The sequence below is a fragment of the Phycodurus eques genome, chromosome 20, assembly GCF_024500275.1.
Source record: "Phycodurus eques isolate BA_2022a chromosome 20, UOR_Pequ_1.1, whole genome shotgun sequence".
In the NCBI taxonomy this organism is placed as follows: Eukaryota; Metazoa; Chordata; class Actinopteri; order Syngnathiformes; family Syngnathidae; genus Phycodurus; species Phycodurus eques.
In genome coordinates this window covers 8,406,841-8,432,876 of record NC_084544.1, presented here as the reverse complement: position 1 = coordinate 8,432,876, position 26,036 = coordinate 8,406,841, and the positions used below count along the sequence as shown (strand labels likewise).

Sequence of the window (26,036 nt, the reverse complement as noted above, 5' to 3'; positions counted from 1 at the left end):
GTCAGATTACTATAAAGTAATTCTACTGGTTTCTAGGATCTATGTGGAAACCCTCCCCTCCCCAAAAAACGTTCAAAATCGTAAAACTTCACTTTTGCACAAGGCAGAGAAATTTTCAGTCAATATACTGCGAAAGACACAGTAAAGTGTTGAATTGGCTCATGATAGGGATATCATTGTACACCTTAAGTCTTGAAATCCATTTCCAGTCCAATCCTTGTCCTGTTTGACTCTACATGCATGCAATGCTGCATCCCTTCCACGGCCAATCCCCTGACCAGTAGTCACACCCACGCACGTGGCTGGGGAGCTTAATTCGCCACCAACTCCCAAACTCCTTCCTCTATTGACTTCATTCCACAAGACGAGCAGCAGAGGAGGAGGAGGGCAGCGGAGTGATTCGTGCTAGCTCGATCCGTGCACACTGGTGTATTATTTTAATTTTTTTGTCTCCTTCCACCTCTCGCCGGAGCGGTTTTAATCACGGAGCTGCTCGAATCGCGTGCGACTGACGCGCCTGACTTACGACGCGGGAGCTTCCGTGGAGCACTTGAAGGCAACATCTCGCACCAGTCAGGCAGCCCGCCTCACATGCTGGAGGAAGACGTGGCAGAAGGATGGAGCGGGATACGGCTCCACTGCTTCTTGAGTAGAGGTTATTTTTTCCCCCTTTGGTTTTCAACCCTGGGGGACAACTTGAACATCAAACGTCACGGTCGATCAGATGATTTCATTTTTGGGGGGACCAAGAAAAGAGTGAGGCTGAATCTTTTGCGCCACATCAGGGAGCGGGATGCAACAATTCCCGTAACCTCCCTTGAAGAGGAAAGAGTAGAGAAGGCTGTGAGGGGGTTAAAAACACAGAAAAAGGATCTATTTATTCCTTCTTTTTTAGAAGCAGGGGGGGAATACCAACCATCAAGGGAGCTTGGATGCATCCCAGAGGAGGAAAAATGTGGATTTGACACACCAAGTCTTCCTCAACATTGATGGCCGATTTACAAGTCACTTCTCATCTCGGCGTCAAGCGCCATATGATGGATTTATTTAGTCTATGTTAAACGGAGGCGAAGGAGGAAGAAAAAACTCACGCAGCCCCCATCCTCACCCCCTATCCTCTCGCCTTTCCTGTCTCTCCATCCCTCCCTTTCCCCCCTCCTCCCCACCCTTCCCGTCTTCTGGATGTGAAGCAGCATGCGGCCCGGTGAGAGCTCAGAGGGCTCGCGCTCACCTCGCCGCGAAGGATGCGTCGGAGCCCGCACTAGCGGCAAGGAACGCCGTCTGACGGGAGGAGGAGGACGACGACGACGGATGAGCATGACGGACGGAGGGATGACGGCGCGCTGTCTCCTGTGGATCGTCGTCCTCGGCTCGCTGTGCACGCACGCGCAAGGTACGGATGGGATCGGGCGCACGCACGCACATGCAGGGTCGTGGCACTGGTTGAGCGCCCCCACCCACGCTTCTCCCACATCGACCTCATCCTCTTTGCTTTGCTGCTTCTTCAATATGTATGCATGGGCTGTTAAATGGGAATTGGTGAAGAGCTGTTGAACTGGAGCTTCTTCTTTTTCTTTGCCCATTTTCTGCTTCCCTTCCTCCAAGCCTTCGCCTCAATACAGCCATTGAGCTGGTAGCCAATAAATATTCTTGCGGTAGCTCTTGAGCTGTGGCGGTGTGAACGTGAGCTGATTATTCCAAATTCTGTGTGTGCGTGTGCAAGTGTGTGTGTGTGTGTTGTTTATAGCAATCATCTCCCAGCCTTCCTTACGCAGCACTTTCCTCCCATAGAGGCAGCTCAACCTATTTCAATGTAAATTTCTTATATAATGAACAGGGTGCACCCCCCCCCAACCCCCCCTATACTTTTTCCTTCTAGCCTTCTGCCCCCCACCTTCCTCTCCCAAGTGGAATCAAATGGTCCAATATTCAATGTGTGGCGTCACATCTTCCGGTTGTGATCACCCAAACTCATCCCGGCATTACAAGGAAGATGCGTAATGGTTGGGTGGATAGAAGAATGGACCGGCACCTTGGCCCGACTTTGAAAACTTGCCAGTAGAGGGTGAAAGAGGAGGAGGAGCTTGTACAGGAAGTTGGTAGCTAAACGCTGGATGGCGCTGAGGAGCGTTTGTCACTGTCACGGCCAAGGGGAGGGCGATGCCGTTTGGAGGCTCACTGAGGCAAAGAAACGAGAGAAAAATTTCCGCTCAGCAAAAGAGCAAAATTTGCACGCCCACAGGTGCTCGGAAGTCGTGAAAAGCCTCAACTGTTACTACCTGACTGAGTTTGTTCAATGACGAATTAAGACATGGGCTCCTTGAATGAGCAAATAGCATCATACCATATCTTGAAGCCCAGATATGGTATGATGCTATATTAAGAAGAATTTAAGGATACCATACCTTATTTTGATGTGATCGTTAATATTGAGGGTGCTCAAAGAATACAAGACTTTTGCTTGGAAGCCTGGAAATATCTAGACCAAGGTGAGGAACATGCGAGTGGTGGGCCATGTGCGGGCCAGCGAGAGTATTTGATCTGGCTCACCATGCGTGTCTATTAACAACTAAAACCTCAGGAACTGTGAAGCTTACCAAATGACACAACACATTAAGTCAGTAGTCTAGCTCCTGCATGACAAAGAAAATCAAATGCATGTATCTCCTTTCAAGGCTTTACACATTGGAGATAATTTCTGTGAAAATTGGCTGTTATTAGACTACAAAATGTTTGTTCAATTGTTGGAGAAGATTTTTTAAAATGAAAATCTTTAAAAGTATTTCTATATGAGACCGTTACAAAACCTGAAAAGATGCCTCAACCTAGTCTAGACTCTAGACTGGCAAGGCAGCGCAAAGACACTAAGGATAGGATTCCCTCGAACACGTGAGATCTAATTTGAAATGCTGCGTGGGCCAGCGAGCCCTGTCACTGTGCTCCTCGCGACCCCCCAAAGCCAACTGGAAGGAGGAAGGAAAAAAAAACATTCACATTCCAATTAAGATGAATAAAATGTCAAAGGTAAATGGAGAAGTTGGCAAAGCAGCCAAGCAAATAAAACCCATTAAAAACGCTGAGCAAAGAAAAGGTAAATAATAAAAGCGTTTAATCCTTGATGACATTGCCGACATTTTGGTGACATCATTGGCTTATCGTACAAAAGCCAGGAACAATTTTGGCAGGAGTGAATGAATGTAAGGGATAGGCAAATATACAGAGTTGCAATTCACTTTTGAACCACAATGGGGGCACTCATGCTGACCCTGCCCCAAGGCCAAACAATCCTAATTTGGATCAGAACCCAATTTTACACCTTTACATCGGGAACAACCTCCTGCCTGCCTGTATGGCTGGCTTTTGTTCTCAATAGTACACCGGAGTCACTTTGTAGAAAATTGGTTGAGTAGTTTTTGTATAGTCCTGACAGTCATGAAAACATTCTGGATGATGGTAATGCATTAAGGAAAACACTGAAAACGTGATGCTAGCAACTGTCATCAGAAAAAGAGTTGTTGAGCCAAACAAGTACTCAATTGGCCGATAAAACAGGACAAATGGAAAATGTCTGAAAGTTAACAAAAGTGAAATTCCTACGGATTTCTACCAAAATTGAAAGTGTTTTTACTTGGATTTTGCCACAAATTCTCAGAAGTGCAGAGAATCGTTTTCGCCCAATCTGATGAACACATTCAAGTTGTTCCTTTGGATCGCTCACAAACATTTATTGCTATGTTATGTCGTTGATAAACAAAGTAGCAGTTACAAAAACAAATTCATTTCTGACAAAATTTCTCATCATGAAATAAAACATATAACACGAATGACAGCAAACTGAAGTTCTTTTGGCTCTCCATGAAATGTTTGAATATTTTCCTTGGCCGATGCACTAACTCTCCATGAAGTGTCAAATAGATGTGGGTTAAATAGTTTTTGCCTAATCACAGTCACGAATAAAACGAGTAGTGATAAAAAAAAACACATCATAGTTGGTGATGGTAATAAAGAATACTGGCAAATAATCATTCATGTAACATTAACAAAAGTAAAAAGAAAATGTTTGTTCTGATCGCCACCCAAATTTAAACGTTTCTTTGGCCTTTGACCGCTGTCCAAAGGTAGTTTTTGCATAATTTGGGTTACAAATAAGATAGCCATGACGAAAACAAATGAATATTTCATCTTCCCCAATGTGATTTGAGACAGTTGCAGCATATTTTGTTAGTCATCCTGTTCTTTCTTTTTTTTTTGTAGAAGCATTTAGATTCAGATTATTCCGCCACAAGGTACATTCAAAATGTCTCCTCCATGTAAAAGTACCTCCGAATAGACAGGATTTTGTCATTTAAAAATGTATCTTTTTCCTCTCTGTTTGCCTTCTCTCTGCCCCCACACCCTCCAGAAGCTTAATTTTCAAGACGCTACATTGCACTTGCGCACCAAAAAGTCAACCCCCACATATCTTTCATCGTCTACACTCCTTCAACAGATTATCCACATGTCCAAAGCACCCAAAAGATGATTTAAAATAATAATAATAAATAAATAAATACATTTTAAAAAAGATCATTAAGCTTCGATTATTCGGCGATATTAAATCGGATATGTATCCGACGCAAGTGCTGTATGGACGCTCAATGGGCACGCGTCTGACCTGTACGTCATCAAAAAGGCGACAAACGTCACAATTGTTGGCCAAAGCAAACACGTAGACGAAGGAGCAGAAAACAGCCAGTGGCAAAAAGAAGATGCTTTCGCACTGATAAATATTTAAGAAAATGTTGGCTCAGGTTGCACGGAATCTTTGAAATGACCACAAATGCATCACGACGAGACCTATGCGACTTCCGTCAACACGACGTCTCGCGGCTGTGCGCACGCGCAGTGCGACGTCCAGTTTTGTGCGCAGGCGTGTGACGTCACGGATCCTGAGCAGAAGCCATATTTGTTTTTGTAATGTGAACGACTACATAAAAAGATTGAATTGAACAGAAAATGTGAATTGGGCATAATGCCCTGCCGTGTGAACGTAGCCTTAGTCCTGGCTACCTACCGACTGATTCGTGTCTGGCACGTGACCGAGCAATTAACCCACGTGGTTCAAAATTAGCATTTCCGTCCATATTGGCGAGGCGTGAAAATGTACGCTTTGTTCTTTGCGGACGTGGCTCGATTGAATCTTTTCTGTCATCCCAGGGCGGGTAATTGACCGCAGGTCCTCGCTGTTAAATTGGACGGGCTGTCATGTGTGGTGAAGCGCTACTGCGGGCCATCTTTTTTGTAAGCCATGGCTGGATATCGAAGATTGATTGGCGCCGGCGCATGCTTATGGATCATCGATTGATGTCGTCCATTAGCGTGCCGTTGCTAATCAATTACCTTTTTTATTTTATTTTATTGGTTTAGAGTCAAGCTTCTGGGTAATAACTTTGGTCGGTAATGGACTGATATTCTGCTGTGAAATGATGGCTTATGGGCGAAAAAAACGTGATCGTACGTTTGGACTTCTTGTGTACACAAAGACAAGCACATCGGCATACGCTGAATTCCGTGGCTTATGGCAACCCGCTCCGAGAGGAAGATCATATACTCTAAATAGTGCAGCCGTGCCGAGGAGGAAGAGACACATGGCGCAGAGAGGGGAATTGGGGGATAGTGAGGCAAGCGTGCCTGAGGAGGGCTGCGTAATATAAACTGGAGTGTGAATGTCGCGGCCAGTGAGGAGGCATTCGTGATATTAATGGCCGCCTCAGTGCTTGTGATGAATACTCTTGAAACATCGAGAGGGTGCACTTGCTTTTACACAGATGAATTATCCCTTTAAAGTCAAAAGTGAAAATGGTGGCTGAGCGACCCGTCATACCCTTTAAATTCCATCGGCTTCTTGACTCCACCCTGAAGAATTGGATTTCATTGGTACAGAGTTTAAAGATCCGTTGAAAATGTACTGATTTAATCCTTATACCTCAGCTTCATCACATGGCTTTCCATCACACTAAAAATCAAAGAGTTGTTCGGATGTACTCAAATTTTGGATTCTTGTCCACCCAAAAAGAATTAGATTCAATGAGTAACCTTTAGCATCCATAGTGTTCTTGATTTGACAAACAAATAAGTTCTGAAATTGATTGATTGCAGGAGATTGGATGAAAACTCACTGCAGGAGGGGTGACATGGACAGAATTTAATCATTTGACCTGAACAAAACCAATTCTGTCAGCCAATTAATGTACTGCACTCTCTGTAGTTACCGCGCCACTGCCGGGATGATGGCCAAAAGTGGTTTCTTCTGGCTCCCCTTTTGCTTTAAAAAATCTAACTTTCCTGAAATTAACTTGCTCTTTCTCAGCCTTACTTTCATGGATGTAACGTTGCTGATGGTGAACATTTTGCTAAATTGATATATTCCACATGAACACGTGCACACGTAATTTTCTCATTGGATTAAGATCTTCCCAGATACAGATCTAAATTCAATTAGCCCCCATATCCTTTCAAAAAAAAAAATCATATCTCCTCCGACTCTTTGGATGATGGCTTCCTTTGGTATTAGTGATGAGAGGGCATGCCACCTGGAGTCACTCCATTTGATTTCCATTAAAGTCACAGCACCTGTTTTCTCTCTCCTCATGTTGTGTGTTGTTTTTTTTTTCCTTTGGTCAGCTCCGAAGATGGATACTTACAAACCGGCCTTGTCTTGTTGCATGTTGCTTTGCCCTCCCCCTAAAAAACCCCCAAAACAAACAAAAAAAGCAGCTTATCACTGCAGGTTCTCTCCTTTATTTAAGAACTGAGGACCAGGTGGTGTCATGCCCTTTTGGAATCACTATTTGTTATTCTTCAATGAATTCATTACTTTTTGGAGGCAACAACATGCCTGAAAACCAACCAATTTTTGTAAGCCCATGTATCGTAGTAACAACGTATTTTGTCACTGATTGACGTGGAATTGAGTGCTTGTCTATTATAACAGGATGCATGAAAAAGGAACAACTCGAAAAGGAAGTTGCCCACGTTGGTTTGAAGCATGGTTGGAGTTTTGGGCAAATTCCAGGGCTTGTATTCTGAACTTTTATGAGGGAATTCACCCTCATGAGCCCCAATCTGAATGGGCTTCCGTAGGCAGATGGGGGGCGCTTAACTGCAAAGCTTTTTGTGCCGACGTCTCTCTTATGTGGGCATCAAAGTTTGATCATTTCAAAGATTCACCAAGAAATCCCATACCAAGTTAATTTTTTTTTTTAAGAGTCCTGAAATGTCCATCTCTCATCAGGAGCCGAGTTTTTGCATGTACAACCCCTATTCCAATGAAGTTGGGACATTGTGTTAAACATAAATAAAAATAGAATACATTGATTTGCAAATCATGTTCAACCTATATTTAATTGAATACACTACAAAGACAATATATTTAATGTTCAAACTGATAAACTTGATTGTTTTTAGCAAATAATCATTAACTTAGAATTTTATGGCTGCAACACGTTCCAAAAAAGCTGGGACAGGTGCCAAAAAAGACTGAGAAAGTTGAGAAATGCTCATCAAACACCTGTTTGGAACACCCCACAGGTGAACAGGCTAATTGGGAACAGGTGGGTGCCATGATTGGGTATAAAAGGAGCTTCCCTGAATTGCTCAGTCATTCACAAGCAAAGATGGGACGAGGTTCACCTCTTTGTGAACAAGTGCGTGAGAAAATAGTCCAACAGTTTAAGGACAATGTTCCTCAACGTACAATTGCAAGGAATTTAGGGATTTCATCATCTACGGTCCATAATATCATCAAAAGGTTCAGAGAATCTGGAGAAATCACTGCATGTGTAAGCGGCAAGGCCGAAAACCAACATTGAATGCCCGTGACCTTCGATCCCTTAGGCGGCACTGCATCAAAAACCGAGATCAATGTGTAAAGGATATCGCCACATGGGCTCAGGAACACTTCAGAAAACCAATGTCAGTAAATACAGTTTGGCAGCTACATCCGTAAGTGCAACTTGAAACTCTACTATGCAAAGCAAAAGCCATTTATCAACAACACCCAGAAACGCCGCCGGCTTCTCTGGGGCCGAGCTCATCTAAGATGGACTGATGCAAAATGGAAAAGTGTTCTGTGGTCCGACGAGTCCACATTTCAAATTGTTTTTGGAAATTGTGAACGTCGTGTCCTCCGGGCCAAAGAGGAAAAGTACCTTCCAGACTGTTATGGACGCAAAGTTCAAAAGCCAGCATCTGTGATGGTATGGGGCTGTGTTAGTGCCAATGGCATGGGTAACTTACACATCTGTGAATGCACCATTAATGATGAAAGGTACATACAGGTTTTGGAGCAACATATGCTGCCATCCAAGCAACGTCTTTTTCATGGACGCCCCTGCCTATTTCAGCAAGACAATGCCAAACCACATTCTGCACGTGTCACAACAGCGTGGCTTCGTAGGAAAAGACTGGAGTTATTAGACTGGCCTGCCTGCAGTCCAGACCAGTCTCCCATTGAAAATGTGTGGCGCATTATGAAGCATAAAATACGACAGCGGAGACCCCGGACTGTTGAACAGCTGAAGCTGTACATCCAGCGAGATTGGGAAAGAATTCCACCTACAAAGCTTCAACAATTAGTGTCCTCAGTTCCCAAACATTTATTGAATGTTGTGAAAAGAAAAGGTGATGTAACACAGTGGCAAACATGACCCTGTCCCAGCTTTTTTGGAACGTGTTGGAGCCATACAATTCTAAGTTAATGATTATTTGCTAAAAACAATCAAGTTTATCAGTTTGAACATTAAATATCTTGTCTTTGTAGTGTATTCAATTAAATATAGGTCAAACATGATTTTCTAATCGTTGTATTCTGTTTTTATTTATGTTTAACACAACGTCCCAACTTCATTGGAATTAGGGTTGTATGAGCGTGACACCAACTAGAGCCTTTGTATATTTTTAGCATACTTGGCCACTAATGATTGTTCTGATTCTGATGTGTGTCAAGGGTTTTAGGACTGCTGTGTCACAAAAGGTTTCAAACCCAAACTACAAATTTTCCCCTTCACTGTGGGCCAGCGTGTGCGAGAAGAAGCGAGAGTTGTGACAGGACATCTCTTGGTTCGTGACTTTCTCACAGTTCCCTGAATATCTGACAGTTCCCGGTCCAGAATAACATCACATTGCTGGAGCAACCTTCAGTACTCACCTTACCTGGCTCCTTGGGATCATTTTCCCTCTTTCCCAGGCTCAAGGGGATTGTTAAGGCCAGCCGTTTTGAAGACTTGGGCAACATCAAGATGACCAGTGACGAAGTTAGCTTTGGAGGAACCTGGAAGAATCCTTGTGGGTGTGCCAGAGTAGGCTTGGAGAGTGCATTAGACTCCAGGAGGAAGGGGAAAACTTGTCACCTGGATTTGAAATCTATTTTGTGACAATCCTAGAACTTTTCTGATACACTTCATACATAATTTATATCGTATGTGGGCACCTATGAATGTCTTGTCTCGTACTCGTGGTTCGAAATGGGAAGCACTGAAAACATCTGTTCGTTTTGGTAGGAGACAGCCCGCATGATTCTAAAATGGCTTCTTCAAACCAAGATGGCAGGCAAGGGCTCCCGAGAGTTTTTTTTTTTTTTTTTTTTTTTTTGGCGGTTCCTCTCAAGATAGACATGATGAACAAATTTCGTGTTGCAAAGTAAAACTGTTTGAATTTTTGGATCCACTCTCCAGTCCGTCGTTTGCACGTTTGCTGCTTTCCTCCATCCAAGGACGTGTTCTTTTTGTCACGCAGTGTTGTCATGAGTACAATTCGTGTAATGCTAATTCGTCTTAAGTGAATGCAAAAAGACAACAAGGCTTCCTGCAGGAGCCATCATGAAATATGGCAACGATTAAGAGTGACCAGGAACGGGGTGTCAGCGAGAGTCCACAGTATGAATCTTCACGTTCTCGCTTCAACCAAGTTAGTCGTGTTTTGTCTGTTTGAGTAGGATTGTGCAAAAACTTCTGATTTGCATTTCAGGGCCAAGACGTGCTCGGATTCACTTTTTTTCGGTAAGAAACCTGAAAAGGTTGAGGATACAGGTATTTGTTTTCGTTTTGCTAACACCGCAAGATGAGAGGCAAAACTTCATTTCTCATTCTTCATAAACATCTTTGCTGCAGATGGGGCCACACAGCGACAGCGGTTAGCATGGCTGACTCACAGTTCCGAGGTTACGTTATTCTCGTGCTTGCGTAGGTTTTAGTTGGGTCCTCCGGTTTCCTCCCACATTACAAAAACATGCAAGGTTAATTCGAGACAAATTTTTGTCCGTTAATATGAATCTGAATGTGAATGGTTGTTTGCCCATATGTGCCTTGCGATTGGCTGTTGTATAAATGACAACCGGGATGATAGACAGGGTTATTGTACCTTCTGCCCTCTAACGGGAGCATATGTCATTGTTTTGCCTGTCACTATACGTTGCTGGCATAGCTAAACGAAGACATACTGTAATTCTGATTAATAAATCGTAAATAACTGGAAAAGTAAGTGAAATTGAATAATTTCCCATGGCACACTCGTGTGTTGGAGTCACTGCTGTGGAGGGACCTGTGTAAGAGTTATCCTGTGTAAATTTATCTTGCGTTATCAGTGTTAACGCTTGTCCGCTTCATTTCAAGTATAAGTCAATATGGATAGACTAAATTCCTTAAAGTGGGTGAGATACTCTACGCACACACACATGCACGCCCACACGACCAATCTCTCCGTCCTCCATACCCTTGTCATTATTGCAAAAGAGGTAGACAAGACACGGACATGTTGTCTCTGCACGTGCCTACGCACACACACACATACATGTAAAATAATAAATGTACAAAAATATTCAGGTCACTTCAAAATAGCACATCCCCGAGGGCGTGACCGCAAATTTGCACGCATATGCATAGGGGACAGGAGACAAACACTGACTTTGTGATGGGAAATTAACATAGACAGACAGTTTCATATCCAGCTGGTGCCTCCTCTTTCTTTGTGTGTGTGTGTGTGTGTGTGTGTGTGTGTGTGTGCGCGCGCGCATTGTGGAGGTATTTTGGGTTCCTCACCAAGTTGAAACACAACTAGAATTGTGGAAGGTATTTGCTTGAAAGTGGCCATGCATGTAGAAAAGGAAGAGGAGAGACGGATGGACGCGTGAAGGGCAGCGTCGGTCAAAGGTTCGATGCCCGCTGACAGCTGGAGTCAGTCTCTGTCAGGGTGTCCTTGAGTTAAACACCCACTGCCTTAATGATGGTGTGCTTCCCGCTTCTCCAGCCCTCTTGGGAAAATACATGACAAGAATTTCTACAAGACAAAGTCCAGACTTTAAACTTTAATTCATTAAACAGGAGGAAAGGGTTAAATTACATATGACCGAATCCCACAAATATGCTTGTTTGCTCTGTTTGTTGTTTAATTAGCTTGTTAGTAAGCAGAACTACACAAAAACTATTCAATAGATCCAACTAACTTTTCAGAGCTTCCTCCAAGGCCCCACGGTCCTAAAATACAATATGGAGCCTGGAACACAAGAAATCAGTTATGTGGGGTCTCAATCTGACCACCAGGGTGCACTATGTACAAGGAGTACCGGTACATACAGTAGATAAGAGACGTAGAAGAAATAAGCGACGAACAACGTTTAATCTGGATATACGGTACACATAGGGTTCTATGTTACCTCCATGTGTTAACTACAAAACAAAGTGAGTAAAATGAAAGGCAAGACTGCTTTTTGAAAATACCACAAGTTCTCAAATAAAAGTGTGACAGGACACCTAAAGTGATACTTTATCACACCACGGCTTACTTCTCTTTATTTGGGGTCCGTGGCGGCCCGAGTGGAGTTTAGCATCCATTTTACAGAGCATAATTTGGAGTCTGCTAACAAATTGTCATCCGTGTGTACCCTAAAGTATCTCCACACGGCATGGCTCCTACTCCACCTGCTCGGACGTTACATATCAGGCTGGTGAAGTGGTCGCGGTGTGTTAGTTTCGGAGCATTTATTTCGAGTACAAGTAGGATTACAAACATATTGCGCATCGCTATCATTTCCTACTGAATCCTACTTACGACTCCATTTCCACACTGGATGAATGAACACCATCACAACCGCTGCTACCATTCTAACTAAGACACTTATAGTAAAAGCACACCCAGTGGTTTCCACAACAATTTCAACAAATCCCGTTTTTGCAGCAAGATGTTCCACAAATAATCCAAATCCTACAGTTAAAATTGTCCAAAAGCAATAAGTAAAGCCGACTGTGTGCGCAACGTATGCCGGTCATGCTTCCACCGACTTTGCTATCAGTCTCAGGAACGCTTCCTTCTGCGAGCGATGGTGTATTTCCTGACTGGCTTTTTCTTTATTCCGGCCTTTGGAGACATTTTGTGTTCTTATGCCATGTGTCTCTCTACGTGTGTGTCTGCGTGCGCTTCAGTCAGTTCCAGCGCACATTCACCCCCCCCCCCTCCAGGCCCTGTCAGGCTGTTTGGAGGTGCACTCAGCTCACAGCTTGAGGCTGCCGCTGTCACTTTCTTACCTAACATCCCCTCTGTCTTCTTTTGGATGGGATTGAACCCATCTGTGTCAGGACACAGGAATAAATACTTCTATCATAATTAGATTTGGACTACACTGTGAATAATGTTATTGGCAGTAGTTGAATGGTATTCATTTTGTATTTATTGTGGTTGTAGTTCGCATTGCTGCATCACATAATACCATGAATAGTTTTTTTTAAGTTAAATTTGGAGTTACATCTTGCATTGAATCCTATTAGATGTGCAGGTGTACCCAATATTTTGCATACTAACGTTCCCAAACGATTTAAAGACATGCAACCCCCGTTCAAAGTCCCGTCTTTGCGATTTGTCCTGTAAACATGATCAAAACGTGACAAAATAAGCTTGGCCTTCATAGCCAGATTTTCTTGCTGAAATGTATTTGTTGTTTTTTTTAATAAAATCTTACAGAGCTAATGGTGACGTTACACATTTTTATTACTTGAAAAACACAATATAAATGTGTCATTATCATAGCAGATGGCTATTACACTTTTAATGCCAATCACGATAGTTTAGGCATATCATTGGAGTATGAAAAATAAATATTACAACATCTGGCTGCAAAACAGGCTGAACTAACAACCAGAAGGTCAGACAACTATGTAATTAACATAAATGAACAGCTGCTTAATTATGCCCTAAATGGAATTCTTGGCGTTTGTGTGTTTGCATGAGCGTCCCGAAAGCTGCTCTCCAGCCCCACAGGCCCTTTTTCTTGTTTTTTTAAAATTTATTTTTAATTTTTTCACGTATGTTGTCACTCTTCACGCTCGCCATCCCCCTCACCTGCTTGGTTTTGTGGTTCAGCGGGTCAGACAGCGAGCAGATGCTTTCACGGCGTGACTACAGCCAATACTGCGACACGCTTACTCCCGTTTGCTCATTTCACACACAAGCAGTTTGTCCCAGCGCTTTTACATGGGAGTCGAAGCTAATTGTTTAACAGCACATTGTGGGCTTTTTTACATTGCAATTTGTGGCTCTGGGTTTGTTTCCTCGCGCAAACAATTGTAATCATTCAAATGTGTTTGTCGTTGGCAAAGCTTACCTCGCCATGCGCTTTTTCTTCATGTTCCTTTCAGTGCCAGTGTTCCTCCACGTTTGTTGGGATTGTGCGGGGGGGGGAAACATTTAAAAAGACTCTTTAGATTCGAATGCAAGCCAAAAGATTTCGTCTACCTTCTTTTTTTTATTAGAAGGTTATAACCAACCAGTGCCATTCTCTAGCCAGTTTCCTTTTTTATTTGGTAATTGGTACAGCAATTACAGTGATATTTCGAAGGTTTTCAGTCCAAACAAGAGTCCACAATGTCACCATCATAACAGCTTTGAATGTACAGTACAGGCAATTTTTATTTTTGTTGAGAAAAGGTCAATCAACACAGAGAGAACAGGAGCAAAATAAATAAAATCAAAAAAATGTAGCCACCTAACTGGTGGCTAACGTAGCAGCCTTTAGCTTCACTTCGGGTTTCTCCTTGGCAAACGGCACAAACAGATTGACTCAAATGCAGGAAATCAGTCACAGAAGTCACGAAATTAAAAGCCTTTTCTTCACAAACTGTTGCCGCGTCCTGTCAAGCCAATGGGAATGGGGACGGGGACAAAAACAGGAAGTACAAACCTACCAGATTAAAACCAGTAACCAACATTTTCTGCTCAGTTATCCACTATTAAAGTATTTGGGACACCTGGAATGTGAAACAATGTGTATTCTTGTGGATATTATTCTTCTCTTACTAGCCACAAAATCATTAATGGCATCTGCACGGATGCCTTAAAACGGGTGCCAAACTCATTTTTGTCACAGGCCACATTGTTGTTATGGCTTCCCACAGAAGGCTGTTATGACTGTGAACCCATATAAAATATTGTCTCATATAATGACATATACACAACAAATTGATGGATAACTAGTTTTAAAATCGGAAGTCAACAAAAAAAATGTCAACTATTATTACATTTATTTTAAAAAGGTGATTAGTAACATAAAATGCTTGCAATATCTCAACATTATACAAGACAACAATTTTGGTATTTTCACAAGAAACATGAAGTCGACACACATGATTTGCTTTTGCGGGCCATATAAAATGATGTTGTGGGCCGGATCTGGCCACCAGTTTGACACCTGTGCCTTAAAAGCTCCTGAAGTCTCCCCCCCAATAATAAAACAATTATTTTTTATTATTTATTTTTTTGGGTCAAGGTAAAATTGGTTGGCTTCGCTGCAAAAAAAGTAGATCATTCCACTTGTCGCATGTAATAGCCCAAATTCATCCCCGGATAAATCACGAAATACTAAATGTCAAAGCCACTTTGGCGCCGCTGCCACAATCTGCCGGAGGTAATTTACTGTATATTCTAAAACACAATAAAAAGGAAATAAAAAGGCTGCTGTGTTTGCTCGTCATTATCCCAAATACCTGGTAGCGGCTCAGCTCAAATGAGTTTACCCGATCAAAAGACGTTGGAGCGATAAGGAAGGGGGAAATAAAAAGGTTTTGAGTCGGACTCGGAATCAATTCAATTCGGCGCACCGGTCTCGGCGCGTGTCACCCGGGCCAAATCTTCTTCTACTTCTGTGTACTTTATCACCGCTCAGTGTTCATAAAACACTTTGGTGCTTTATCCCTTTTTTGTCCTCTCCATAAATCCACTCTCTTTTGCTTTTTGTGTGTGATTAGAATAAACAAAAAGAACAAAAAATTATTGAACGATTCCTAAAAGTCACTTAATCTTCCATAGCTGCCTCTTTTTTTTTTTTAAGCAATGAAAGTATTTGAATGTAATTCAGTCGCTAAAAGAAGCACAGGAACTGGCACCACCGAAAAACCTTTTAAAGGAGACATATTTAGCAATTTCCCCCCCACCCCCCCCCTCATAATTTTAAAGTTCCAAATGTCTTAATAACGTATCTGTGACTTCGTTCAAAATAACCCAAGCATAAAAAAATTACAACATATTTTAGACCGCTGCAGAAATTTTAATTGAGGCAATTGATCTCTTGGTTGTTTAAACATTTTACCTTAAATCCAAAAGGCTTCTGCAGTTCTTAATCTTATAGGTGTGAAGTCCACCTTGGACTATTTTCGGAATAAGGCAACTCACCAAACAGTTGGTTGCGTAATTTCACACAGTTTCTCAACTACTAGTAATCAGTAATCCATTTTCTGTAATATGTCCCCGCTTGACCCAAAATGGATTGATTCTCACAGTAATGACATCCCTACTGAATAGGTTCTTTTGTGAGGTACTTCATTGGTTTGATTGTCTGCCAGTGCTTTGGCTTAGAAGCAATTTCATTAAAGGTACTGCTCTATAGACCGCATGCTGGATTTCATTGTGTTCATCTCAACAGAAAACAATTTCGGGGACGTTTCCGTGAATGAAATGCTTCCTGTGTGCTTCCCAATTGCTGTAGTTGACTTCAATTAGGGGCCTGGATGCGAGTAGATACACCCGCAACCTCGCTGCCTGTGAAAAGTAGCGTGCGGTGAAGATTCTGCAAAAAAAAAAAAAAAAGTAATTGTAAAATGTGTCATTAGCAAGTCATCATTGAATATAATAGCTGGGAACGTGTTAATTGTTGCTCGGGGAATTCATTTAACTCACACTAACCGGTGGCTGTTGGCAAAATTGTGAATAAACACTACTGATTACAGAGGTGCCAAATCTTGTTGTGATGTCTACAGTACATAGTTTTTGTTTGTTTGTGTTTTGCATTTATTTGCCAAGGGGAATCAATGTTTACATTTTGACAGCTTGATGATTTTGTTGTGCTGTACAAATGATTAAGGGTTATTAAAACAGTACAGAAACATTGATTGTCTACAATCATTAATTTCTTGGTTTTCTATCAGGCTTGTTCTTTTGGTATCGTGGATAACTGGATCCTATCGCAGCCTGGACTGGTTTCCAGCCAATCACGGGGTACGTACATATAGACAAAGAGTTTTCCGCAATTATTTTCAAATCTGTACAGTATATTGCATTCAGAAACTGAACTCTGAATTTACTTTACAAGGTCGTAAGTACTTGAGGTAATCGGGAATAACAATGCGCAGGTGAGGATGTCACAATCAAGACAGGACACAGACAGACATGACACCTATAGACGTATCGTCTGACTGTGAAGGATGACTAATGTGCTGCTTAGTTTTTAACATCAATTAAATTGGACAATGTCACATTGTCTATGATATAAAACAGCCAATTATTTAATGTCTTCTATCTCATCTTCCAGTGGTGTGTTTTTATTCCAAACAGGTTTCACTATTGATTTTATGCAAAAAACTGCACGTGTGTTTAATTGGACGCATATGAACATGTGCCTCACTCTACTGGTTTATTTCAGTTTAGCAAGACAAGTGGTAAATCTCCCTGTAATTACAACCTGAGCAGCCCTGACAATTCTTTTTTTTTTTTTTTTCCTTTTTTTTTTTAACACCAGACTCCCACAGGTAAGTGCATGTATCCGTGTGTGTGACAGTTCTTTTGTCTTATGGGGATGAAACAGCTGGGTACGCCTTGCTAATTAACTCGAAAACCTCATGATCACCATTCGCTGGTGTGCTCGAGCTGACACAGGGAGGGAGAGTCAGGAAGGAGTGGCGAAGTGGGACACTTCGCATGGACAAATGTTTATTTACTGCTCATCCTATAATAGAACACACAAAAAAAAGCCTGGGTTTGTTAGTGTTCCGACTTCGCTAAACAATTACCTCCAAAACGCAGAATGGAGAATCACTGGGTAAATGCATTGAATTCAATTTTAAATTTTCATAATTTTTGTTTTCGTCTGTTTCCAAACCCTGAACCAATCTCTGTACTGTTGTTTGCTCCAAGGTAAGCAATGTACTTTGCAATGTACAGTGTACTTCCCAGCATAACGGTATCATGTTATGACCGTTAACCAAAATGCTAATGTTACGCTACCGACATGAGACCTAGTTACCATCCGTAGCCCTTTGCTAACTCTTTAGAGGGCACCAAAAGGTTAAATTGCGCATTTTGTTTGGCTTTTTGTCACTTTTTTTGCGACACTTATTCCAAAACAAGGATTAAGAACACCGTAAGAAGAATATACCATGGGAGTTTTGTGAACTAAGCAACATTGCATTCCATGCTAAAGGGTTACATGCATACCGATAATTGGGCCTAATTTGACTCTTCCCCCCTTCCGATCAAATTCAGCAACAGCCCGATTTTTGGGAGTCTCTCAAAGATTATCCTGAGCGATTGTCATATGGTGTGGGGTGTGATCAGCGTGATTATTATTATTATTATTTTTTTACAAGGGTTAGGGTTAGACAACGGGTACGGCAGGCAGTCGTTAATGTTCTTATGTTCAGTATTTATAATGGTAAATCATTTTGCGTATTCAACACCGAGTTGGGCCAAGCCACAGACTCTGTAATTGTGTCGTGAAAACGCAACGATAGCCAATCAGGAAACGACCAGAAGCTGGCACTGTTGCCAGACACAAATCGAGAAGCAACTGTTTATCTCGAGTGTTTGTATAACGTGTTTCACAAGTCATTCACTGCAATAAAAATGATGAGATGAGTTTACCACCGCAATGTAATTACCAGATAAGATAACAGTTACCCAAGCGTTTTCCCTCTTTTCTACTACTCCCTCTCACAGTTCAGTCTTTGTTCTGAGACCAGACTTCTGGTTTTGGGGAGCAGACTCATGATTGACAATGTAGATATTGTTGTGCGTTAACTCTCGTCTAAGACTCGAATGTCACCTTACCTGTCGTCACTTGTTATCAAAGTCAATTTAGGGTTTTTACATTTTGACAGTGTTTAGCTTTGTTCTGCACATGTGACCGTTAGAGATGTTAAAAGGTGAGGTGCATTGCCAACGTCCTTTTCCAAGACACTTCTATTATTGTGATAGTAACAGATTTTTACACTGGTAAATAAGAACCTAACCCTAATACAAGTTCATTAAAAGCATTATCTGTACAGATAAAGCTTTATGATGGTGACACCGTCAATTTTTTACATGACCAAACTTTAAGCCGTTTAATGTCTGTAAACTTAAGTGTGAATCATTTTTTTTTCCTCCTCCATTTCAAGCACCGTAGAGGATAGTTCATTGTTGAGACTCACGGACATAAATATGCAAGCTGTGGACCACGTATGGCTCTCAAGATAGATTATCGACGCCGCCAGTTCAGCTAGCGAGCATTTTCTCTCGTTCTTTCAACATCGTGCACAAAGAAGATGGATGAAACAAAGTGACAAATCCACACATGGAGCATAATTAAGACCAGTTGAGATGTTTGTTTTTCTGTAACTGACAATCCAATTATGTGCAGCAATTTTGTTGTGTCTCTCAAAGGCGGTACATAATGGGCAAAAAACCTTTCCGTCACAAAACAAAGACAGTCATTTCTGGCAACAAAATAACAAACGTAAGGCTGCCGAGCAAAAAGAAGAACACGACCACGGCGAATGCGTCGTCATATTTCCGCAGGCGAAAGGCCACCCCTGCCACGCCGCTACATCCAGTGTGCGTGCGCTCATGTACTCGTGTATGGGTGCTTCTGTGACAAACATGTAATGTCGGGTTTATCTGACTGGCTCGCCTTGGTTTTGACCTTACAAGCTTCTAGAAGTCTGCCTTCAAAGGTCACGTAATTCAGTGGGGATATGAACACACTGCATGACACATTTTATACCATGCTGTCCATATTGACTCTTAATTGTACTTTGGATTGCTATATACATTTTTTAAATTTTTCATTTGCACTCTCAGAAAAATGACCCATATTTCTCCCTCCCCACACAGCCCTTTTTGGGCCACTAATCTATTTTGTTGACAAGAATCAAAGTGGATTACTGTTGGGTTTTAACAGTAGCAGGACACTCCATTTAGATTAGCTACTTGAAAACTAGAAAGTAGTTCCTGGTCTCTCGGTCCATCCCCCCCGTAATTGTTGGATTTAACCCTTTAGAGGAAGTATATTATGGAAATTTACTTTTTTATTGCTTGTTTACCAATAGTCGGGTCTTTTGAGTGCCTGCCCCCCCCCCCCATCAAGTGCAAAATTACACAACCAAGTAAATGTAGTTATCTGCCCATTTCTGAAAGTCTCCGTAACCTATTATCAATTTTTTTGTTGAACTGTGATGCCACCAGCTGGCCAATGTACATCAGAACCACACCCTCATAATTATTCATCGCCCATGATGGGGCAGCTAAACTAAGCTAAAATCTGTAATTTCTAAGTAACAGCCAGACTACATGGAAGTACTATTATGTCAAAGTCAAGAACAAAGCAGAGCTGCAGTGTTAAGCGTTTCAGCTAACAGTGTTATTAGCATTAGCTAAGCATTAACCGGCACGTACCCGAATGTTTGGCAGTGTTGTCGACACTGCGACACGAATTGACAAGTTTGATTCAGTGGTTGCTTTGTGATGAAGTGCCGCCTCCGTGAGTGAAAATGCTTTTACCGACTCACCTTTTTTTCAACACGCTTTGGGATGGTAGTAGCTGTTCACCTCGTTGCAACCCCGTAGCACTCAACCCCCTGGTCGTCATGGTAACAAAACTCATTCACAGTTTCTCCCACAGTAGAAACGGACGGGGGTAAATACTGGCTCATTTCAATGAGAGAGAACCCACAAAACAAGCCAAGTTTAATGGGGTTAAAAAAAAAATCAGGGTGAAAAGAGGGGCATTGTGACAAAAGTATGTCCAGAGGTGGGTAGTAACGCGCTACATTTACTCCGTTACATTTACTGAAGTAACATTTTCCATGAACCGTACTTGTCAGAGTACTTTAAATGCACCGTACTTTTTACTTTTACTTGAGTATTTATGTGAAGAAGGATCAATACTTTTATGCCGTTACAGTGATTGACATGCCGTTCGATACTCTTATTTATTAATTCTTGCATGCGCGCGTCTATTTTTAGACTCCATCTTCGACTTCCCCATAGGGTGCCAGTTGCGCCAATCGTTATTGTTTGACTTCAATTCACCAATCAGACGACACAAGGCAGTCACATGACTGCGCACCTAGCCTTCGCGAGCCAATCAAAATGACATTTTTTTCACCAATCAGACAACACAAGGGAGTCACATGACCACGCTCGTAGCCTTCGCGAGCCAATCAAAATGACTCATTTTGGGAAAAAAAAAAAGATTCGCCCGACTGTTTATTTTACAGACTCCAAAAAACAGCTGCTTTATCATGCAGCTCTTAAATTGTGACTGCCCAAACTTGGATATTTCAGCCCACTTCTAACTTGAGAAAACACTTCGCAGTAAGTTGCAGATGTTTCTATTGTTGTTTTGGCAGTGGATATGGCAAAATTAGCACTATCCCATGGTGTCGCACAAGCACATACACACACAATCAATAAGTCTGTTCAGCAAACAGATTCTTCATGAAGTCATTTAAGCCAATAAAGCAAATAATGTTTCTGTAGCGCCCAAAGAATGTGTGGTTGGTTTTTGGGCAGTTAAAATTTGAAATGGTAGCAGGTGTGTTTCGACTCCCACATATTATTATGATTTTTTTAATTTTATTTGATGTTCATGTTCTGATTAAAAAAATAATAATAAGCTGAAGTTACTCACAAGTTACTCTTGAGTCGTTTTTTTCATTGAGTACTTTCTTACTCTTATTCAAGTAACTATTTGGATGACTACTTTTTACTTGAGTCATATTATTCTAAAGTAATAGTACTCTTACATGAGTACAATATTTGGCTACTTCTTCCACCTCTGAGTAGGTCACACTCATGTTGATACACCTGGAAACTTTTAAATAGTTTTAAAAATGCATAATGTTTCCTTTTAAGATTCTACATGTTTTGGTTGATGAGTTAGTTGGTGTAGTCCATCCATCCATCCATCCATTTTCTGAGCCGCTTCTCCTCACTAGGGTCGCGGGCGTGCCGGAGCCTATCCCAGCTATCATCGGGCAGGAGGCGGGGTACACCCTGAACTGGTCGCCAGCCAAACGCAGGGCACATAGAAACAAACAACCATTCGCACTCACAGTCATGCCTCCGGGCAATTTAGAGTCTCCAATTAATGCATGTTTTTGGGATGTGGGAGGAAACCGGAGTGCCCGGAGAAAACCCACGCAGACACGGGGAGAACATGCAAACTCCACACAGGCGGGGCCGGGGATTGAACCTGGGTCCTCAGAACTGTGAGGCTGACACTCTAACCAGTCGCCACCGTGCCGCCTAGTTGGTGTAGTGTTAGAATAAAAAAAAAAAAAAAATGCTGTGACTTGTTCCCTGATTATCGGCGTTGTTGGTCTCTTGCAGGATGTAGCCTGTCCCTCACTGCAAATAAGACGCAGCTCTATTACTAGCTCATGAATGTCAAGCTCATCGCATAATAACATTGAGTCATAAAGCCAATAAACCGCCTACAAATTCTTCCGTTGTTATGATTGAAAGAGAATAATCACCCTTGACGTGCTTGTGTGTGTTGTATTTTATTTATTTTTAGTCTGGAGTCGAAGCAGCTGGCTATTTATGCGTGTGTATAATGGTGTCGTCACAGCACGTTGCTTTTCGTGTCAGACAGCAGCGTTGTCCTTTTTTTTTGCCACTCAGTTACTCCACGTGCCCGCAGGGCGTCACGGCTGCGAAGGCTGAGTGGCTGTCGGGCAGCCTGAAGATTGCCAGTTTGATTCCCACAATCGTCCGAGTATCTCGGAGGAAATATTGAACTCCCCAGTTGCTCCCAGTGCCATGTCATCATTTTAAATCTCTTCGTTGTGGCTACACTCACTTATATATATATTTTTTTTCCTTCATTCTGTCCTGTCTTCCCTTGTGATTTCTGACCCTAGAACTGTTTTTGTAATTCCTTTCTTTCCCTTCCGCTCGAAAGCTGTTTAATTGCCACTTTGGCCCAAGTTTGACACAACACAATTGCTCACAATAACAATAACGTCAAGTCAATGAAAACCCATAAAATAAAAAAAAATACCACTGCTCCGCATCATTTTTCAATCTCGAGCAATGTCACTGGAGATTTAAGAAAACTGCTGAATTAGAGCTGATCCCCAACACAAACTAGCAAGTGTGTACAAAAGGCATAAATCATTTTTAAAAGGCATTTTCCACAGTGTCGAATAATCATTCAGAAAGCTTAATCAGTGTATGGGGGAAAAACAACAGCTTTTTGTGTCTTGGATAAATCAAGTAAAATTTCACTAAACAAAGGGAGTCAGGTATGATAGATGATATTAAATAATTTAAAAACCACTAAGAAATAATTGGTGCTGCTCTCCTGCTCCACCTGCAGATGTGGAGTGTTATTTCCATGTCAATGTGGTCACAATAATTCAACAGTGGTAAATGTGCATTTGTGAAATGGCATGGCCCCGCCATGGAAAATTACCAATGTAATTGTTTAATGGTGAAGCAGATGAGGTTCGTTGCACAAATGTTATTTACATTACATTGGTATATTTGTGTTCATGAGGTGGTATATTTTTAATGTAAGCGTGACAGTAGCTGCTATGTAAGTCTGAAGACCTTTTTACATTTGCTCTGTGCAATCGCTTCTCTTTCTTTGATACTTTTAGTTTAAGGTTAAATTCCTTGTAAGTTGGGACGCAACCACTTTATAGTTTGCTCACTATGGGCGGCACAACTGGGATTTGCCTCATGGGTGGCTTCCCCTTTGTTTTTGTTTTTTGCACTCTGATGCCTTTCAAAAGTTCAATCGGGATGAAAAACTTTTTCATGCCACTTTTATTTTCCCTTTACCCTTTATTGGCCTTGTCCGCTCCCAATCCACTTAGCGATCGCCTACACAGAATGCCTTTCAACAGTCCCCAGACACTGGGGGACCCTGCACTTTTATTCCGTTGAGGTTTGCGCATGTAGGAGGAGAGCTCAGGAAAGCTTTCTTTTGGTGGTCTAACGCGAAATACCTTCCACAAAGCAACAAGTCTCACGTTCACATGTTTACAGTAAATTGACCCGTTGTTCCGTATTCATCTCTGGAATGTTGACTTAAAACATTTTGCTGTTCACTGAATGTTGGATTATTTGGCCAGATTTACACAGCAGGTCAACGTGCCCAATTTCAATTTAGTGCCCATCACCATTTGCAGCTACGTGTTTCAATAATCAGCAGCGACAACATGGAGGTAAACCTAAGTAAATAATGTATTACATGTTCTGTTTTTTTATTTTATTTGCTCTGACACCTTACTTGTTTACATGCCTGTAACCTTGACATTACTCTACACCCGACTGCCATCAGAAATATGTTTTCTTATTGAATAATCCATATACCTAATTAACTATATTTACCCATGACTACATATGGGAACCACTGCGCCAAGCTGTCTGAGTAAATAACTCATGACTCAATAACTAATGAATAAAAACTGATATTAGGAGGAGCAGCGCGTAGCCAGAGGTGCTCCTCTCTCCAGTCCAATGAATACACGTTGAAGTCCGTTAAATTATAATCTATACATCGCTTCCATTTTCTTCAATAAAATATAATGAAAGTGTTTTGTTTATTCATTTGAATGTCATACAAATACTGTTTTAAAAGTAGTCACATGGGAATCGATTCTGATATCTGTCATCAAATCTAATAGGCCGATCGTAATCCAATTGAATTTTAGTTGGCAACAGATTCTCACCTGATTTCTGAGCCCTTTTTTCCCCCACATTTCAAAGACGCCTAATCGCAATCTGAAAACATTCGATTTCCAGCGTTTTCTTTCTTTACACTGCCATGACGAATATCTAAATTGTCAAAATTATCGCTCGAACGATGTTGAACCAAATCCAGTCTAAGTGGCCATGTCCGCTGAAAGCATGTTGTTATTCCTGTTAAACTCGGAGAGTCAACTGTTTTAGAGCGATACTGTAGAGAGCAGGGGTGTCAAACTCAAATTCACGGTGGGCCAAAATAAAAAAATTGGGACGTCGCGGGCCAACCTCAATATTGAATGAAAAATCACTGCGATGTGCATGTTTCCCTTCGCTGCAGAAATGTCGCGTTAAAGTTTATCATATGACAACAACCTTACATTTTGGTTAAAAGTTGAATCTGGAATAAACAAACTTTAATTTTATAAGCACATGAGGAATAAAATTTGCAATAAGACCTCAGTGGTATTTTGTTTTTTGTTTTGCCTTTAAATAGATAAATAGAAGCTAGAGAGACAGAATAATTCATGTTATCTATCTACAACTACCTTTCTTTTTGATGTCAATCTTTTTTCAAAAGCCAACAACAAAATACGCCAGAAAAATAAGAATGTCCTTCAATAAAAAAATCCAAACTTCAAACTATTTACAGGAGTTGATAAAGGGTTTTAAAAAAACAACAACACATTAATTAAATTATGTTATATCCTTTGTTCCAGCCACATTGCTCCACACGTGACAAACAGGTCTGTCTTTTACTTTAGTCAACAGATAATCTGCCTCCCACCTGTCTTGGAAGTTAACCGTTTTCCATCTTTCTTTTGGCCATTTTTGGGAAAGGGAAGTGTAAATTTGCTCGAGGAGACTGGTAGCATAGTTGCTAAGGACTGCAACAGAAAGGGAAGGGGCGCTCGCCGGTCTAGGCTGATGGGCCAACACACTAGCAAAGCATTCTGGGATTTGTAATATTAGTGGCGCATGTGCTACATACCGGCGGGCCAGCTCTAATACACATGATTGATATGGTCTTGCGGCCCAAATATAATTACATCGTGAGCCAAATTTGGCCCACGGGCCCGATTTTGACATATATGATATAGAGCCATAAGCACTTGACAAGGAATGGGTTTATAAAAATAGGAACATGGACTTATTAGAAACCTTTTTTTCTGTTTGTAGTAGTTGGAGTACTTGTAGTAAGATTTGGAAACCTCCCCAGCGATTGCTCGATTTCTGAAAGCTGCACCTGGACCCCGGTATCGGTGCACGGAGCACGGCTAATGTATAGTGATCCCTTGGTTAAGCCCTTTATCGCGGCAATTAGCGGGATGTCTCTTAACGGCCAGAGGAGAAAAGGCTTTAAGAAAGGCCTGTCACGGTTAGGTTATTTGAAGGCAAGGGAGGCAAGGCAAAAATGTGGAGGACCCAAGTGCAGGGAAGCAGGGAGGCAAGGCAGGAGTGCGGGAGTCTCAAAAAATAATATTTCATCTCCAAAAAAGGGGCGAACATGGATAAAGCAAATTATACAAAGTCCCACAACAGATAACCAAAGTAACAAAGAAACACTTGAATAAACCAAAAATGGAAAGAAAACATGACTGCTGAGTAAGACGTGGAACAGACCGGGACAATGATACCTGACAATGACAATGAACCGACAAGAACTGAACGAAACCAAGGAACTAAATACAAACAGATTGACGAGACAACGAGGCCTGGACAAGACACGAGTGGCTGGAGAGAGCTGATTGGTCGACACAAGGTAGAAGGTTGACGACAGCAGGTGG

The 26,036-nt window shown here is 41.7% G+C and overlaps 1 protein-coding gene across 1 annotated transcript in view; it reads left to right on the top strand.

Moving 5' to 3' along the window:
• Window positions 1-694: 694 nt before the first annotated feature.
• The window catches only part of csmd3b (CUB and Sushi multiple domains 3b), a 315,636-nt gene continuing 290,294 nt past the window's right edge, over window positions 695-26,036 (top strand). The window contains exon 1 of the mRNA XM_061664276.1: window positions 695-1,393. Within this exon, the coding sequence (XP_061520260.1) occupies window positions 1,195-1,393 (199 nt within the window). The 5' untranslated portion in view covers window positions 695-1,194. The remainder of the gene's footprint in view (window positions 1,394-26,036) is intronic.